Source organism: Dama dama, chromosome 5 (assembly GCF_033118175.1).
Source record: "Dama dama isolate Ldn47 chromosome 5, ASM3311817v1, whole genome shotgun sequence".
Classification (NCBI taxonomy): Eukaryota; Metazoa; Chordata; class Mammalia; order Artiodactyla; family Cervidae; genus Dama; species Dama dama.
The window spans coordinates 53,198,373-53,218,976 of NC_083685.1; the positions used below are offsets into that span (position 1 = coordinate 53,198,373).

The window sequence follows — 20,604 nt, forward strand, 5'->3', positions numbered from 1 at the left end:
TGAGTCATTTTCACTCTGGAGTGGAGGATAGTAATGGCTGTGTACCACCCTAGAGTCAATCTCTGTGCCAACATAATTTCATCTCAATGCATTTAATGGAACTTTTCTCACAATGCCTTCTGGTAGACTACTGGAGAGGATTCTGTAACTAAAGGTTGTTGCTCTGCTGCAAAATAGACCTGAATGCTAACCAATTTTCAAAAAGTCTCATTCTAAGGTACTGGAAATGGTTGTGAATTAGGTGTTGGGTATACTTTATCAATACATACCTATAATCTTAAAATTTCACAATTTACTACATGTGATATACCTCCAAACAAAATCTTAAAAGGCCCTTTGCCTCTCTGTAGCAATTCTGTCTGACACATGTTTAAAAGATCACCATTGGTACCCCGACTGTCCTTTCCTTGGTACCTCCCAAAGGCATCCGGTATACACACGGTATATAAAATTACATGAAATTTGCTGCTTACCATGAATAGGAAAAGCCTCGAGCCTTCAAGACAAGAAAGCTCTTTGCTAAAGAGCATCTGAAATTAACGTTCGCATAATCTATCCACCAGAGGGCGCCAACAGAGCCCGAATAGTAAGAACACACTGCCCTAGCAAGCCAACCTATCAACCTTTCTAGACAAGAACTGCAGTTTCCACACACAAGCAGTATTACTTTCTAGGTACCTAGGAAGGCAGATGAAATTTTATTAAAGTCAGATTTAATTCATGGGTTTATTTTTTCTTCTCAACAGTAGACATGCTGTAATAATAAGAGGCATCTTGATGTCATAAACACTAATAAATGCCTAATAAGGAGATGGACACAGAAATAAGGATAGTTTACCTTTGTATTACCTCTAATGCTTTACAGGTTAGGCAGAGAAGTGAGTTCTGGCATTTGTTCTCCTTAATATGTGAATATAATTTATAAATATGGTTTGTGGTGCCTATTAGAGATGAAAAAATAGTTTCCACTGGATCCATGGATGACCACGGCTAGCAAACATGCAAATTAGAAAAAGGCACATCTGTGAAGTCTGGGGCAAAGCTTGGTGAGCAGGAATAAGGGATGGATTTCAAGTCCCACTTTCCCCTCCCAGGCAGCTCTGCACAGGAATACCTGCACGACCATATTCAGCTGAGTTTGGGCCGTGGCGGCTCCAAGGGGATGCTTGAGGGTAGTTTTTAATCCTCTTTCTGCCCAATTATTAAATAAGAACAATAATTTTTATCTCTTGCAAAATGAAGTTTCAAGACAATTTGCCCACCTGCCCCCTTCTGATCAGAACGCTAACCTTAAGGACTTCCTTAAAGAAACATTCTGGGTCCCCCACTAAGCTTTGGAAATGAAACCTTTTCCATCCTGTTTTCTGCTTCCAGTCTACCCAGCTGGAAAGGTTTTGCTGTTATTTTCCAAGTTGCCTTTTTCTTTATAATTTCCACTTCCTGATCACTCCCTAGCCCCTTATTTTTGTAACTGAACTTTTCTCATGGGTTGAAATTTATTGTAGGAGGAAACTGAAAGTAGGCATGTGTTTCAACATCTTGCAGTTGACCATGTCTCAGTTTGTACCTTAACTGACCTGACAACAGCTCTTAACCCCGGGGATCACTCTGTCCTCTGGAAAGTTTCTTCATTTGGCTTCTAGGACACAGCTCTTTGGATTCTCCTTCTCCTATATGTCTGCTCCGTCTCAGTCTCCTGAACTGATTCCTCCTCATATTCCTGATTTCTAAGTGTTGACATCCATGAACCATCCCCTCTCCTGCTCCGTCTACACCCTTGCCTTGAGGATCTCACCTGGCCTGTGGGTTTACACGCCATCTATTCCCAACAACTCCCAGGTTTGTATCTCCTTCGGTTTATGCCCTGAACTCCAGACTCATATGCAACTGCCTTCTCAACATCTCCATTCGGATGTTTAAAGGCAGCTCAAACTCGACATGCCCAAAGCAAACTCTTTCTCTGCCCACCATGCATACCTCCCACAGCCTTTCACCTGGGCGAATGGCACTCCCCCTTTTTTAGTTGCTCATATGGAAAACCTTGGCATCATCTTTGGCTCATCTCCTCCGCTCACTCTCCACATCGGCAACATCAGTTGGCTCCAGATTTGAATATGTCCAGAAATGGACTACTTCACACCACCAGCTGCCACTCAGATGGAAGTCAACATCACCTCTTGGTCCAAGTTTTTTCTTTAGTATTTATTTGGCTGCATCGGGTCTGAGCTGTGGCACACGGGATCTTCCCTGTGGTTCATGGGTTTCTCTCTAGTTGCGGTGCAGGTTCAGGTGCCCCACAGCATGTGGGAGCTAGTTTCCTGAGTGGGGACCAAACCCACGTCTCCCACATTGGAAGGTGGACTCTTAACCACTGGGTCCCAGGGAAGTTCCTCGGCCTGGATTATTGCAACAGTCTTCTAATTCATTTCCCTGACTCTGCCCTTCCTCCCCTCCCCACACTCCAACCAGAGTCAAATTTCTTCGCCACAGTTGTGGGATCCTAAGTGAAGTCAAGTGAGATCATGTCTCTCTTCTGTGTAATGTGTTCCACCTTCCACAGTGAAATCAATGAGCTTGAAAGGGCCTTTTAAGGCTCTACATGGGCAGCTGTGTTTTGGAGGAGGAAATGGCAAGCCACTCCAGTATTCTTGCTGGAGAATCCCGTGGACAGAGGAGCCTGGAGGGCTACAGTCCATGGGGTCGGGCACGACTGAAGAGGCTGAGTACACACGCACATAGTGTGCGTGTGTTTGATCACTGTCCTCCCCACCAAGGAAGTACCCCCTCTGATAGAAAGCATTTTGTTCCATTCACTGTTACAGCTCCAGTACATAGAAAAATGCCTAGCACATAGCAAATGTTCAATACATATTTGTTGAATGAATGTTGAATGAATCTAGCCAGATTATACACTGACTAAAAGTTACTTGCAATATATAAAATAAAACGTATTAAGGTTTACCTTAAAATTTTCCAGAATTGGGTATCTTAAAAGGCATAGAAAGAAATAAGGTGTTTACTCGTGAAGCACACTGATGCCATATAATGTTTGATGAACTGAAACACTGAGTCATGAACTGAACTGGACTGAAATCCACCATCTTCCTGTTCTGTGAGTAGATTGCCTCAAGGCGATTCGGCCGAACAGAGCTACTAACTTACATTACTTAACCCATTGTTGGCCTTGTGTTGAATTACGAAACGTTAAATTTACTATATGTTTGTTCGTTTTGACCAATTAGTATTAAATTATATCATTAAATACATGTTACATAAGTAAACCAATACATTATGAATATAATGGTTCACGACTGCAAATGCTGAAGAACCAGGCTGATGCACTATGAGAAAATATCCATCAGAGAAGTCAGGAATTGTGTTCTATTTCTCATCCTACTGGGGCTGAGATGGCAAAGCATCTGACTGCAACGCAGGAGATTCATGTTCAATCCCTGGGTCGGGAAGATCCGTTGGAGAAGGGCATGGCAACCCACTCCAGTATTCTTGCCTGGAGAATTCCATGGACGGAGGGGCCTGGCAGGCTGCAGTCCATATGGTCACAAAGAGTCAGACACAATTGAGTGACTAACACTTTCAGTATCACCCTATTGTCAAATCTAATTGTGTATGTTAAAGATTTCTTGATGAGAGCTGTTAGTATATCAAAATATATTTACTGAAATTCAATACATGATTCAAACGATGTGTGATTTAAAAACACTTGTGAGAACCACACGATAAATTCATTTAAAACAGGGTATAACTAAGGGGAAAACTTTACTTAAAATATTACACTAATAACTAACCTAATTGCTATTGTAGTTTTGTTCAGTTGCTCAGTCCTGTCTGACTCTTTTTGACATTATGGACTGCAGGCTCCTCTGTCCTTCACTAACTCCCAGAGTTTTCTCGAATTCATATCCATTGAATCACTGATGCTATCTGACCATCTCATCCTCTGCCACTCCCTTCTCCTTCTGCCTTCAATCTTTCCCAGCAACAGAGTCTTTTCCAATGAGTCGGCTCTTTGTATCAGGTGGCCAAAGTATTAGAGCTTCAGCATCAGCAACAGTCCTTCCAAACAATATTCAGGGTTAATATTTCCTTTAGGATTGACAGGTTTGAACTCCCTGAAGTCCAAGGGACTCTCAAGAGTTTTCTCCAGCACCACAACTCAAAAAGCATCAATTCTTCAGCGCTCAGTCTTTTTTACGGTCCAACTCTCACATCCGTACATGACTACAGGAAAAACCATAACTTTGACTAAACGGACCTTTGTCGGCAAAGTGATGTCTCTGTTTTTTAATATGCTGTCTAGGTTTGTCATAGCTTTCCTTCCAAGAAGCAAGCATCTTTTAATTTCATGGCTGCAGTCACCATCCGCAGTAATTTTGGAGCCCAAGAAAAGAAAATCTGTCACTACTTCCACTTTCCCCCCCTTCTATTTGCCATGAAGTGATGGAACCAGATGCCATGATCTTACTATTTCGAATGTTGAGTTTCAAGCCAGGTTTTTCACTCTCCTCTTTCACCTTCATCAAGAGGCTCTTTAGCTCCTCTTCACTTTCTGCCATAAGGGTGGTGTCATCTGCATATCTAAAGTTACTGATATTTCTCCCAACAATCTTGATTCCAGCTTGTAATTCATCCAGTACAGTATTTCACATAATATACTCTGCATATAAATTATATAAGCAGGCAGGGTGACAATATACAGCCTTGATGTATTTCTTTCTCAATTTGGAACCAGTCAGTTGTTCCATGTCCATTTCCAACTGTTGCTTCCTGACCCACATACAGGTTTCTCAGGAGACAGATGAGGTGGTCTGGTATTCCCATCTCTTGAAGAATTTTCCACAGTTGGTTGTGGTCCACACAGTCAAAGGCTTTAGCATAGACAATGAATCTGAAATAGATGTTTTTCCTGGACTCCCTTGGTTTCTCCATGATCCAGTGAATGTTGGCAATTCGATCTCTGGTTAGTCTGCCTCTTTGAAACCCAGCTTGTACATCTGGACATTCTCAGTTCATGTACTACTGAAGCCTAGATTGAAGGATTTTGAGCAGATCCTTGTTAGCGTGTGAAATGAGCACAATTGTATGGTAATTTGAATATTCTTTGGCATTGCCTTTCTTTGGGATTGGAATGAAAACTGACCTTTTCCAGTCCTGTGGCCACTGCTGTGTCTTCCGAATTTGCTGACATATTGAGTGCAGCACTGTAACAGCATCTTTTTTTTTTTAGGATTTTAAATAGCTCAGCTGGAATGTCATCACCTCTACTAGCTTTGTTTGTAGTAATGCTTCCTAAGGCCCACTTGACTTCACACACTAGGATTTCTGGTTCTAGGTGAGTAACCACATCTTCATGGTTATCCAGGTCATTAAGACCTTTCTTGTTTAGTTTGGTGTATTCTTACCATCTCTTCTTAATCTCTTCTGCTTCTGGTAGGTCCTTACCATTTCTGTCCTTTATTATGCCCATCCTTGCACAAAATGTTCTCTTGAGATCTCCAATATTCTGGAAGAGATCTCTAGTCTTTCCCATTCTATTGTTTTCCTCTATTTCTTTGCATTGTTCACTTAAGAAGGTTTTCTTCTCTCCTTGCTCTTCTCTGGAACTCTGCATTCAGTTGGGCATATCTTTCTCTTTCTCCCTTGCCTTTTGCTCCTCTTCTTTCCTCAGCTATTTGTAAAGCTTCCTCAAACCGCTTTGCCTTCTTGCCTAGAGAAGAGTATAAATCTAAAATTTCCTATTTACTTTCTTACATATTTTAGTGTTTGATCTTTATCTTTAAAATCAATGCATAGAAATATGAATCCAATATTAATCAGACTGTGTATTTCAATACCTGTGATTGTAGGGGTCATGCGCCAGGGTGGTTGGAATGTGGATTTTAGACCTTTACTGCCTTGATATGAATTTGCTCTGTCACTTCCTGGTTGTGAGTCTTAGGCAAGTATGTCCATTTCCTGACAGGGTTGTTGTAAGCAATAATGAGGCTGGTTACAGGTAAACACTTAGAATAGTGATAGGCATAGAGTAATCACTCAACAAATAATAGCTATCATTATTAGCTACATACCCTGAAAATAAAGTTCTGCCATCACATTAGCCCCCTTTGTAGCTAATGGGTTGAATTAATCCAATTTGCACTAATTTGTCAAAAATATCCAAATAGTCCTGTGAAATTACGCCTAAAGAAAGAAAACCTTTTATACAGCAGAGGAATGCTTAGCACCTCCTTCAGAGATGCCAGTTTCTCTCCAGGAATCTCCTGATTACATATACTCCAGATGTCATCATTGGTACTCAGAGCTCTTAGAGATGTGTCCTGAGTCATTGCTTAGAAAAAACTCTGAGAAAGCCCACAGTAAACACTAGCTTCCAATGTGCTTCAGTACTCATGTTGAATCTTGAGATCATAACAAAGAGTGTGAGAATCCTGGTTAGTTTACTAATTCTTTTAAGTTTAGGTTTTCTCCAGCTCTGTTACCCCAACACCTATTAACATGCAGACATGCACATACCTACATATACACACACAATTATATCCCACACACCCCAGTTTAAAATGAGTGAAAATGATTTGTTATATAACTATTTTGATCTTAATGTTTATGCTTTTGGATCCTGTTTTAGGGAAGATTGTATTTTAATAAAGTTCTGCATCCTTACCTTAACCTCCTTCCTAGCCTTTTTAATTGTATGAGACACGGTAGAGAGGATACAAGGTCCATCCTGGCTTTATTAATTCTATGATATGTGATAGACTAGCCTTATGCTGAATTTGAGATTGTAGAGTATGTTATGATTTAAGGAAATAATTCAAATCATTCATTCTTATTATGGAGAAAAAGTGTTAGTTGCTCAGTCCTGTTTGACTCTGCAACACCATGGATTGTAGCCCCCAGACTCCTCTGTCCAGGCAAGACTACTAGAGTGAGTTGCCATGCCCTCCTCCAGGGGATCTTTCCAACCCAGGGATCAAACCCAGGTCTCCCACATTGCAGGCAGATTCTTTACCATCTGAATCTTCAGGGAAGCACAGTTACGGAGAGACAGGAAAACCACAGATCTTTCCAACCCAGGGATCAAACCCAGGTCTCCCACATTGCAGGCAGATTCTTTACCATCTGAATCTTCAGGGAAGCCCAGTTATGGAGAGACAGGAAAACCACAGATCTTTCCAACCCAGGGATCAAACCCAGGTCTCCCACATTGCAGGCAGATTCTTTACCATCTGAATCTTCAGGGAAGCACAGTTATGGAGAGACAGGAAAACCACAGATCTTTCCAACCCAGGGATCAAACCCAGGTCTCCCACATTGCAGGCAGATTCTTTACCATCTGAACATTCAGGGAAGTCCAATTATGGAGAGACAGGCAAACCATAGATCATTTTTTTTTCCTGATTGGATTTTCTTAATCTTTTTAAAAAATGAGGTGAAACTGATATGACAAGTGATTAAATATAATAAAGAATACAAATTAGGGACATTTAGTGCATTCCCAATGTGATCAGCCACCACTTCTCTCTAGTTTCAAACTTTTTCATCACCCAGAAGAATATCCCACAGACACTGGGTAATCACTCCACATTCCCTCCTTCCTTTAAGACCTGTTTTACGCCTCTGGAGACTTGCCTATTGTGGTTATACCATATAAAAGGGATCATATGTGACTTCTTCTGTTTAGCTTCTTTTATTTAACATAATGTTTTCAAGGTCCATCTAAGTTGTATCATGTGTCAGAACTTTGTTTCTGTTTATTATTGAACAAGATCCCATTGTATTCATATATCACAATCTATTTTTCCATTCATCCATTGATGGGCATTTGGGATGCTGCTATGAATATTTATAATACAAGTTTCTGTGTGGATATATGCTTTAATTTCTTGTAGGTAAATACCTAGGAGTGGAATTGCTGGGTCATATGGTAACTCTACATTCAGCTTTTGGAGGAACTGCCAAAATGTTTACCATGGTGACTGCATCATTGTACATTCCCACCACCAATGTACGAAGGTACTTATCCCTTCATATCCTTGCCAATACTTACTTTCCATTTTTGTTGTTGTTTTTATTAAAGCTATACTACGGGGTATGAAGTGATATCTCACTATGGTTTTAATTTTCATTTTCTAATGACCAGTGATACTGAATATCTTCTCATGTGCTTATTGACCATCTGTATATCTTTTTAGAGAAATGTCTGTTCATGCTCTTTGCCCATTTTAAAAACTAGGTTGTTTGTCTCTTTGGTTGAGTTGTGAACAGTTCTTTATATGCTCTGGACATTAAACCCTTACCAGCTATGCAATTTTCAAATATTTTCTTCCATCCTATAGGCTGCTTTTTCAGTTTTGATAATGTTTTTAATAGATATTTCAACTTTTTATGAGATCCAACTTATTTATTTTTTGTTGCTCATACTTTTTGTGTCAAATCTAAGAATTCATTGCCAAATTCATACAATCTTCAAATTCATATGGAACTGCAAGGGACCCAAATAGTCAAAACATTATTTAAAGAAGAAAAACGGAAATAATTTCACAATTTGTATGGAAATACAAAAAAACCTTGAATAGCCAAAGCAATCTTGAGAAAGAAGAATGGGAACTGGAGGAATCAACCTGCCTGACTTCAGACTCTACTACAAAGCCACAGTCATCAAGACAGTATGGTACTGGCACAAAGACAGAAATATAGATCAATGGAACAGAATAGAAAGCCCAGAGATAAATCCACAAACCTATGGACACCTTATCTTCGACAAAGGAAGCAAGGATATACAATGGAAAAAAGACAACCTCTTTAACAAGTGGTGCTGGGAAAACTGGTCAACCACTTGTAAAAGAATGAAACTAGAACACTTTCTAACACCACACACAACAATAAACTCAAAATGGATTAAAGATCTAAATGTAAGACCAGAGACTATAAACCTCCTAGAGGAGAACATAGGCAAAACACTCTCCGACATAAATCACAGCAGGATCCTCTATGACCCACCTCCCAGAATATTGGAACAAATGGGACCCAATGAAACTTAAAAGCTTTTGCACAACAAAGGAAACTATAAGCAAGGTGAAAAGACAGCCCTCAGATTGGGAGAAAATAATAGCAAATGAAGCAACAGACAAAGGATTAATCTCAAAAATATACAAGCAACTCCTGAAGCTCAATTCCAGAAAAATAAATGACCCAATCAAAAAATGGGCCAAAGAACTAAACAGACATTTCTCCAAAGAAGACATACAGATGGCTAACAAACACATGAAAAGATGCTCAACATCACTCATTATCAGAGAAATGCAAATCAAAACCACAATGAGGTACCATTACACACCAGTCAGGATGGCTGCTATCCAAAAGTCTACAAGCAATAAACGCTGGAGAGGGTGTGGAGAAAAGGGAACCCTCTTACACTGTTGGTAGGAATGCAAACTAGTACAGCCGCTATGGAGAACAGTGTGGAGATTTCTTAAAAAACTGGAAATAGAACTGCCATATGACCCAGCAATACCACTTCTGGGCATACACACCGAGGAAACCAGATCTGAAAGAGACACGTGCACCCCAATGTTCATCGCAGCACTGTTTATAATAGCTAGGACATGGAAGCAACCTAGATGCCCATCAGCAGATGAATGGATAAGGAAGCTGTGGTACATATACACCATGGAATATTATTCAGCCATTAAAAAGAATTCATTTGAATCAGTTCTAATGAGATGGATGAAACTGGAGCCCATTATACAGAGTGAAGTAAGCCAGAAAGATAAAGAACATTACAGCATACTAACACATATATATGGAATTTAGAAAGATGGTAATGATAACCCTATATGCAAAACAGAAAAAGAGACACAGAAGTACAGAACAGACTTTTGGACTCTGTGGGAGAAGGCGAGGGTGGGATGTTTCGAGAGAACAGCATGTATATTATCTATAGTGAAACAGATCACCAGCCCAGGTGGGATGCATGAGACAAGTGCTCGGGCCTGGTGCACTTGGAAGACCCAGAGGAATCGGGTGGAGAGGGAGGTGGGAGGGGGGATTGGGATGGGGAATACATGTAACTCCATGGCTGATTCATGTCAATGTATGACAAAACCCACTGCAATGCTGTGAAGTAATTAGCCTCCAACTAATAAAAATAAATGGAAAAAAAAACCACAGACAAGAAAATAAAACAGAATTCTGACCAAAAAAATAAAAAATAAAAAAAATAAAGAAGAAAAAGGTAGAGTATTCATACTTCCTGATTTCAAGACTTATCACAAAGCTACTGGATATCCAAGGGCAAAAGAAGAAAGCTGCATCCCTACCTGACTCTATGTACAAAAATTAACTCAAAATGGATAAACAACCTAAAGTTAAGAACCAAAACAATCAAATTAGTAGAAGAAAACATAGGAGTAAATATTTGCCACAGACAATTTAAATCCACAGATAATTCTCCACGCTAGTTAAAGGTGAATATCTTTCCCATTATAACTTTGCCCAAAGACTATGGGAATGGTAGCAGAGCTGACTGACTTGAGTTTTTATCTCCATCACTCCTCTGTCCATTAGATACTTTAGGAAATAGATAGATACTTTAGGAGAAATGTCACTGAAAGTGATCAGAAAGAAGGCAAAAACAAGCAAACAAAAACAACAATCACAACAAAAATAAGTGCCTAGGCTAATCCTAACAAAAAGTACAATTGGCTACGAGTTATAATAATAAAACCCATATACACAAGTTAAACTAAACACACCCTTTGGTTTCTAAATTCTTTGCCAGGAATAAGGATAATAGTGATTAACAGCACAGACCCCAGATCCAGAGGGCCTGGATTACAATCCTAGCCTTACTTAGTTGCTTATTATTTTACTTAATCTCTCCATGCCTCAGCTCGCTCACCTTTAAAATAGGCACTAATAATATTAGTGCCTACTTCATGGAATTGTTGCCTAGCACATAGTAATTACTTCAGTGTGTGCTATTATTTCTAGGACTGACAGAAGATGGATCAGGCAAAAGAGGTATTTCTATGCTTCCATGATTATGTATACAGTTGCTTTAAAAAGCAGCTTATATTGTGGCCATTAGCATATGCCTTGTAGACCTTCAACTTTGGGTAACTGAGGAAGGGCTCTAGCTGCTGCGCCCTGAAATCCAACACCGTGTTTGCAAAGAGTCTCATTTCCCATCAGCTGCTCCTAGCCAGTAACTAACTGCCTGCAGAAATGCTAAGGGAGGTCATTCCTGGGAGGCAAAGGACTCCTCTTATGGTCAACTTTGGCTCAAGTCCTCTTTGACAAGCTTGTTGAAATTTCCTTACTCTGAAGGATAAGTCAGACTTCCTATTCTGCTTTGTCTTCACTCTGGGTCAGTTCTGCATCATGGTCTGATGGCTCTCGCAGCCTTTCCTGTTTCCTTCCCTTTAAATCTCACCTTAGTGTCAGATTCTTAGAGGACTTGGACTAACACAGTCTGGCATTCAAGCTCTCTTGGCTCTCAAGTTAACCTATATGCTGCCTTATCTCCTACCTCTTGTGGTTGTTCTTGTGGTCTGACTCTTTACAACCCCATGGTCTGCAGCACACCAGGCTCCTCTGTCCTCCACTATCTCCCAGAATTTGCTCAAATTCAAGTTCATTGAGTCGGTGATGCTTTCTAACTATCTCATCCTCTGTCTCCCCCTTCTCCTTTTGCCTTCAATCCTTCCCAGCATCAGGGGGTCTTTTCTAGCGAGTCAGCTCTTCACAAGTGGCCAAAGTATTGGAGCCTAGCAACAGTCCTTGTAATGAATATTCAGGGTTGATTTCCTTTAGGATTGACTGGTTTGATCTCCTACTTCTTAGCTGCTTGTATCTTCCACTCTTGGTTTCCAAATGTGCCTTGTGTTTCTGCATTTCTGAGCCTTTGCCCATGCCCCTTCACCAAGAACGCACTCACCATCTGGCCATTTTTGCCTTTTGGATGACACTTGTCACCAGTCATGCATCTCAAATGTCATCTTCTCTAAGCCTTTAAGATCTTTACCTTCTCTAAACCTCAAGGACTCTTGCTTTTGAGCTTTTTATTAAGCTTATTAACAGCAATAATTATTTCTTACTTTGAGCCCTCCAAAGTCCCCCAGGTGTATCAAATACGCAGTCACAAATACGTGCAGGATAGAATTGGAAAATTAGGGGCAATTCTATTCTAGTGAATTTAACTTTTAACATTCAGGATTTCCAACAGCTTACATCCATTTTGATTGATAAAGCAACAATGAACTCAGATGAATTAAAAAAATCCCAATGTTCAAAGCACTTAGAGCAAAATGTGGCCTGCAGTAACTCAGTTTTAATATCTGCTTGAAATTCTTCATCAGATTTGGCTGATTTCCACCCCTTAAAGAGTGATGATGTAAAATTTTAAAATCATTTTGGGTTTGTCTATGTATATGCATGGGGACTAAGAGACAAAGAAAAGTATCTATAAAAAAGGGCTTCCTCCTCTAGCAAAGGGCCCTAGGCTTCAGGACTGGGATGGCCAACATCTCTCTCCTTCAGCCCCTCCAGAAGTAGAGAAAGGAGATTCTGACATTTTAACGAGCTTTCATGGAGTGAGGTACATACACAGTAATATGAAAGGGCATTGATGAGTTTAATGTGTATAGAATCTTAGTCCCTCGCATATCATTTAGGGTCATTATTATTATAGTTGACACATATCAAGTGCTTTTATGTTTAATCCTTACAGAAGACACCCTGATAAAGGACAGGAAATCGAGGCTCTGTAACCAAGTCATGCTAGTAGGTCACTGACCCAAATCCCCAAGAAGTTTATGTAGGCATCCAAAAGATGTACTGATCACATAAAATACATTTCCCTCTCCCCAACCTCACTGCAGGGCTTCTGGGGCAATGTTCTCGGGCAATTCAGTCTAAGGAGGCTGACACTGGATTTGGCACCCAGCCAGAGTGCAGCAGGAGTGCCAGTTCAACAGCTTCAAGGGTTGTAACACTTTAACCTGCAGACCTAACCTCTCACCACTTCCGGTTAGGTCTGCAACACTCGGTAAGAACTCTTCAGGTGGAAAACAGGAAGAGGGTGGCTCTTACAAGTATCAGATAGCACCTGCGTGGATGCTCATGTATTAATGATTTAACCAGGGCGATCACATGAGGGACAGCCGTTTTCCCCTGCCCTCATACTTGTCACTAACAGGCCTGAAAGTGAACAAGATGGACGGGTCCGCCAAAGAGGAAGAGGAAGAGGAGGATCGTGCCTTCACCAACATTTCTCTTGCAGATGACACAGGTAAGGAAGAAACTGATGACTTCCGAAACATAAAATCCAGCAAGTGCTCAGCAGCTTTGTAAAACAATAATTGTTATTGCTTTTATTATGATGGTAAAACATAGTCATTGTAGAAAACTTGAAAAAAAAAAAAAAAGCTAGAAAAAATGTTTAAGAGCTACTTTTCTTTTTCCTTTCAAATTCAGTGATTATTTTAAAAGCTCCTGTGGTTGAATTACATGTACTTTAAAAATCAATCAACAAATAAAAATATAAAATGTTTATTTCCTGGAGACTCAGGAAACATGATCTTAAAGTTGTTACTAAAGCAACCTATGATATTATTACCCGAATTTGTTCAATTATAGTCCATTTCTTCTCTGTTATGTGAAGTTGCATCATTTCTGGTAAATGAACTAGAATACTCTGCAATTCACTTTAAAATTTGTCACAGAACATGTCTGGTTTTTAAGCAAGGACAAAGTTTGCTGAATTCCACGTGAAAGAAGGAAAAAGAAGGGAGTGGTGTTTCTAACATGCTGATGGAAGGGATAACTACAGCTCGTTCAACACAGGGGAGAACACAGACACTGCCTGACTTGGGAGTACATGCTCAGTCGCTCAGGCGAGTCTGACTCTTTGTGACCCCGTGAACTGTAACCGGCCAGGCTCCTCTGTCCATGGAATTTTACAGGCAAGAAATACTGGAGTGGGTTGCTATTTCCTCCTCCAGGGGTCTTCCACACCCAGGGGTTGAACCCGCATCTCTTGCACCTTGCACAATGTTAACTGGAAAGACTTCACACCTATAAGCACCCAAGTATTGTGTGTGTGCGTGTGTGTTAGTGGCACTGTTTTATATCCATGTTCCCTCAGCAAAATCATAGTTATTAATAGAAGCCAGCAAGACTCAGCTAAGCAGTGGGGGTTACTGATTTTGATTAACCGAGAGCAGAGCATGAATATTTAACATCAATTGCTCTTTCATACAGCCACGCTTCTCCACTTTCTCCCTAAATGCTCAGATTCAAAAAGCCTCTTTCTAAAGTGCGGCCAGACAATTAGCACAAACTGCCAGCCAGCTTCCCCTCCTGGCACCGCATAAACATGCTGAGGGCTTTGAAAAATCAAAGAGGAGCATTTTCAGTCTTTACGACGGGAGGAAAGGTACAACAAGGTCTGGGGTTTGTCGAAGAAGAGGGATACCGCTGGCCTTCACATGCTCCCATCAGGGTGTTTCAGAAAAATGACAGGGCTGGAGAAGGCAGTGAAGGGATCAAAGACCAGGGAAACTTGCCCCTTAGCTTCTAGAAGGCACGATGAGCGCTGGGCATGCGCTTGGGGAGTCCTATATGCCATGGGGCAGTTGCGGTTCCTATAGACTGCTGGCTTGCTCCGAATTCGCCCCCCATCCCGGGATAGGATTCCTTCTCCCTTGTAACGTGGCCTGGGCCTGAAAGCGACGGTCGGCAAGGCGGAGAAGGAGTCTTTGTGAAACCGAGGTCTTTCATCCAGCCCAGGGCAGGGCCTCAACTCTGCCGTCTGCATCTCACCATCTGCTACCCTCACACTTTCCAGCCAGACGAAAAGAGACGAGGGCGGGGATCTGAACTCAGGTGTCCAATCCACGGCTGCCAATGCAGAGGGTCTCCATCGAAGTTTTGCTTGCTAACCGAGTCTGAGGCCAGGGGCGTAGACTCAGAATGAACTGAGAAACGGGGACAGAGTAAGCAGGATACCCGTTAGTGCGAGAGGCGGCAGCAGAAGGAGGGCTTTGAGGGCACCTGGGTCCGACTCAAAGCCTCGTCATTCCTGGTTGGACGAGTCACAGAATTTCAGGGCATCAGGGGCCTTCAGGGGTGGTCCAGTGTGGGAACCAGCGGTGGGCTGAGGCACTAGCTCTAATTCTGCTGTTTCAGCATTCCAAGATGGAAAATGGAGGTTGTTCCTGTACTTGTAGCAGGAAAGAACTGAAACCCCATGTTCCCTGGCTTTTGGAGATAAATGTATCAATTTGATGTGGGGATACTAGTTTGCTGTTGTTAATGAGAGGTTCTTGGTCCTTAATAAATAAAAACAGGAAGATAAATTATTATGAAACAAATGCAGCTTGTTCACAATTTCACATTAGACTGAACTGCATTTCTTTCAGTAACATCTCTTTCCATGCTGGGTTTCCTGCCAATGGTGTGATAAAAAGCAAGTTCTGTGTAAAAATCGATGTAGAACAGGTAATAAGGGTGTCAGTTTGAGCAGGCTGGAGAAGTTGTGAAGTGCCCAGAAGGCCCACACATCCCGTTAGGTAAGTGTGTTACTGAAGAATGAAATTTTAAAGAAATTGAAATGTCTTTCAGCTTAGGTGCAGTATTTTTTTTTCCAAATGATTACTAAGTTTTAAGGACACAAACACTTATTAAGGTGTTTGGGTGTGAATACTTAATTTGTGGAACTGTTTGGTGTCTCTCTTGGCCTTGGAGCACTGAAAAAATTACTTAAAATGAAGGGCACTGTGAACCAAGGTAGTCTGGGAATCTCTGGTCTAAGTGGTACTAAGTCTTTCCCCAAGATTCTGCTCTTGGCCTGCTTTTCCTCTCTCTCTTGTTCCACTCTTACTGTCCATGCTATATACCAGTGACCCTAAAACAGAGCTTGTAAAATAAACCCCTTTAGGGCCAAGCACTGTATCTGTAGGAAAGAGGCAATGGCCTATCATCGTTTATTTCATTCAGTTTCCTAAACAAACTATTGAAGAAATTTCAATACTTATTTCAGTTTATTAGGTTTTTCCATTACGTATCTTTTTGTTTTTAAACTTTTTACTCTGAATGTGGTAAGAAGATATAACATGAGATCTCCTTCCTTTAACAGGTCTTTTAAATACTCCTTTAAGAAATTACTTATTCACTTGGCTGTGCTGGGCCTTCTTTGTTGCGCGTGGGCTTTCTCCAGCTGCAGTGAGCAGGGGCTGCTCTCCAGTCGTAGGCTGCTCATTGCGGCGGCTTCTCTAGTTGCAGAGCACAGGCTCTAGGCGCCTGGGCTTCAGTAGTTGCGGCTCTTGGGCTTAAGTTGCCCTGCAGCATGTGGGATCATTCCCAGACTAGGGATTGAACCTGCGTCCCCTACACTGGCAGGTGGATTCTTAACCACTGGACCACCAGAGAAGCCCTCCCTAACACATCTTTAACAGTACAGCACCATGAACCACAGACACAATGCTATTCATCAAATCTCTAGAATAGCCTTACATTCCTGAAATGTTATACCTGTTGACTAGCAGTTGCCTGTTTCCCCTTGCCCCAGCCCCTGCAGTCATCATTTCGCTTCTATTTTTCGCTTCTGAGTCTATCTTAGATACCTCATATGAGTGGAATCATACAGTGTTTGTCCTTCTGTGACTGGCTTGTTTTGCTGAGTATAATGTCCACAGGGTTGATCCAATTGTGACATATTGCAGGACTTCATTCTTTTTTAAGGCTGAATAATGTTCCATTGTACACATATATCACCTTTTTGTTTATCCAGTCACCTGTTGATTTGATGTTTTGGTTGTTTCCACATCTAAGCTACTGTGACTAGGACAGCAGTGAAATGAGAGTGGTCCTATCTCTTCAAGATCCTGATTTCAATGATTTTGAGTATTCGTCATACGGTACTTCCCTTGTTAAGTTTCTGAGGAATCTCAATACTGTTTTCCATAGTGGCTGCATCATTTTACATTCCCTTCACTTTCTCCATATTCTTACCAACACGTGTAGTCTTTGGGGGCTTTTTATTTTGATTACCATCATAACAGGTGTGAGCTAAGATCTCATTATGATCTTGATTTGCATTTCACTGGTGATTAGTCACATTGAGCATCTTTTCACTTACCTGCTGGCCAAGTTTATGTCTTCTCTAAGGAAACGTCTATCGAAGTCCTTTGCCCATTTTTAACTGGGTTATCAACATTTTTGTAATTGAGGAGTTCCTTAGATATTTTAGTATAAATTAACCTTTTAAATGGCCAGTTATACCATTTGCAAATATTTCATCCCATTCTGCGGGTTTCTTTTATATTCGAGTGATTGTTTCCTTTATTGTGAAGAAGTGTTTTCATTGATGTCATCTTCCTTGTCTATTTTTGCATTGTCACATATGCTTTTGGTGTCATATCTGTGAAATTATTGCCAAGACCAATGTCACAAAGTTTTTCCTCTACAGTTTCTTTTAGGAGTTTTATAGCTTTTGGTCTTACATTTAAGTCTTTAATCCACTTTGAGTTGATTTTTGTGTATGGCGTAAGATAAAGGTCTTCATTTTTCTGTATGTGTACAGTTTTCCTAACACTAGTTGTTAAAGAGACTATTCTTTCCCCATTGAATGTTCTTGGCACCCTGTTGAAGATTAGTTGACCTACATGTATGGATGTGTTTCTGGACTCTGTATTCCATAGGGTGGTATGTATGTCTTTACGTCAGTATCATAAGTTTTTTTTTTTTTTACTATTTTAATTTCTATGCCTTTGTAATATATATTTTATTACACTGAAATCAGGAAGTACAATACTTCTAGCTTTGTTCTTTTTTTCTCTCAAGATTTTTGAGGCTATCTGGGGTCTTTTGTGGTCTCATATTAATTTTAGAGTTGTTTTTTCTACTTCTGTAAAAAATGCCTTTGAGATTTTGATAAGAACTGCATTGAGCATGTAGATTGCTTTGGGTGGTATGGACATTTTAACAATATTAAAGACTTATACCCTGAAAGTTACAAAACAGTGATGAAAGAAATTAAAGGAGATACAAAAAAATGGGAAGTCATCACGCATCTTTTAAATACAGCAGACAGAAATATTAATATGGTTTATTTCACAGTGATATCTGAAGTTTAATTCTTTCAACAAGGATATGCATTGTTTGCACATCAAATATATGGGAACACTATTCATTTCTCAACACCTTTTTTCTTAAAACACAGTCCTCTTGGACTAGATTTCATTTTCTACTTTTAACTAGGATAAGAGAACAAGAAAAGTTTACTTTTCTCTTAACTCTACTGTAAGAAAGGCAACAGTGATAGTGATGATAAGGTAGCAAACAATGCTGAGCCCTGAGCCAGGGGCCCAGCCAGGTGAGGACAGAGGCTCCTACAGAACATGTGCCCTCCTCAGAGAGCCCCACTTCTTCCTACTTCTAGCTGACTACTGTCATGAAAGAACAGAAATGCAAAAAAAGCAGAATTTTCAAGAGACACCCAAAATACAGATTCTTTTGGGAGGGGATGTGCAACTTCCTAATTCTTTTACGTTTTCCACCTAATCCTGATTTTTAAAACAATTTCATGGAAGTCCAAATAAAACACATCTTCAGGACAAAAGTGACTGTAGAAGAACATATTTTCAGACTTCTCAAATCTTCATGATTTGTCTTTATCTCTCTTTAGAGCTTCTGATTCATAATCCAACTGCTTGCTAAATACCTAGTTACGTCCCAGTTGTCAAATGATCTCTTCTTATCCCATGGACACTCCCTAATCTGCTCCCACTTCTGATTCATAATTTTAATGAATGGTCCCATCATCCACCTTGTTCCTTAAGCAAGAAATCCACATGCCATTGTCCCATTCTTATTTCTCACAACCCAATCAAATTGCTTATTCCTGTTGACTTGACCTTGAAAATGTTTCTCAAATCAATCTGGCCTTCTCTACCCCCACCACCACTTCCCTGATTAGGCCCCCATTATCTCCCACATAAACCACAGCATCAACTGCCCAACTGTTCTTCCTATTTCAGTTCTTATCCCTTCAAGTCTCTCCTCCACACTGACCATATCACTGCCTCTCCCTGCAAAGACCGATCGATGCCTTGCATCCCCTGCTGGAAGAAGTTCAAACACTTAACGTGGCATTTAAAGTTTCCCTCTTCCTGGTTCTGCCTATCTCTTCAGTGTCATTTCCTGCCACGTGGTTTCAGCTCAGTAGGAAACACTTAACATCCTATGCACACGCTGTCTATTTCATGCCTCTGGACTTTGCTCCTACTGCTCTCTTTGCCTGGAATAATACCACTCACTCTTTCTTGCCTGGCTAATTCCTGTTTATTCTTTAAGAACCCACCCAGGCATCACTTTCTCCAGGAAGCCTTCCTTGACCTTCCCATACTGATTTAAGTTTCCTTTCTCCTTCCCGAAAACCCCAAAATTACATTTTTTCATAGCATATTATATGAGCTTATATGTATACGAGCCCCTCTACCCTCTGCTAAGAGACTGTGAACTGCTAAAAGATGGAACCTGGGTTTTAAAATGTCTGTATTTCTGGCACCTAACCCAATGTCTGGTACCTAATAGATGCTCAAAACATTTTTGCTAAATAATTTTGATTGAGTTTCTGTATACACTGGGATGAGAGCCCCTAGCCAAGAATCGACTCCTAGGGTCAACTTTCTTAAATCATTTCTTTCCTATCTCCATTTCTAGGTCAGTTTAGTTTTGCTTTCAGAAAACATTTTTTGACCACTACCATCACATACCAGGTAGTAGACAGGACTTGCCTATTTGGAGAATCAGCTCAGCGTAGTGTGGCAGAAAAGGCTTGAACTTGGGAGTCAGAAATGCCTGGGTTTGAGTCCGTTGGACTTTGAGCGAGTTATTTAACATCCCTGAGCCTCAGTTTCCTCAGTTGTGAAATGATCCTAAGAATATGTCTCAGAATTGTTTTGAAGATTAAATGAAATAATAAAGGAAATTTCCTGAAACAGTCTCGCTTACTAAGTGTTCAGTATGTTTTAGTTCCTCCTTTGCCCACTTCAAGGAGATCACCCACAAGTTTCTCGAAAGGCTCCAAGATTTGGTCACATCGGTTGTCATGGTAACAGCAGCATCCTGTGGACACAGCCGGGACTGGCTGTTGACGTCCTCCTGATAAAGAGGCTTGTGGTAGAAGGGGGAGGTGCGGATGAACTAACTCTTTTAACAAGAGCACGATTCTTTTCTGATACAAATAAGACAGCTCTTCTTTGTCATCTTCATCCTGGCCCTCACCTTTTCCCTGCCAATGTTCTTCTCAACGCCGTCCTCTTTTATGGCTCAGCCTCCTTCCTGACTCTGCTCGCTAAAACTCTCCTGGATGATATTCAAAGCTGCTTCTGCGTCTGCTTTTGGCATCAGCCAATTAGCCTTCATTGTAAAGTGGTCGTAAGCCTCCTGAAGAAGTGGCACAATTGTTGTGTGCTTTTATTTGGTGCTGCTTTCTACCACCGTACAGAAAATGTAACAATACCTGCCTCATGCCCTGCTGAAAGGAGGGTGGGTTTGAAAAGCTTTCTGAAGGCCATCTGC

At 40.8% G+C, this 20,604-nt stretch overlaps 1 protein-coding gene across 2 annotated transcripts in view; it reads left to right on the forward strand.

Moving 5' to 3' along the window:
* Positions 1-13,043: 13,043 nt before the first annotated feature.
* The window catches only part of SCOC (short coiled-coil protein), a 45,449-nt gene continuing 37,888 nt past the window's right edge, over positions 13,044-20,604 (forward strand). Inside the window, exon 1 of one of the 2 annotated variants that reach the window (XM_061142392.1) lies at positions 13,044-13,309. In XM_061142392.1, coding sequence (XP_060998375.1) covers positions 13,171-13,309 — 139 coding nt within the window. In that variant the 5' untranslated portion in view covers positions 13,044-13,170. The remainder of the gene's footprint in view (positions 13,310-20,604) is intronic. The other variant, XM_061142391.1, reaches the window with a different exon arrangement.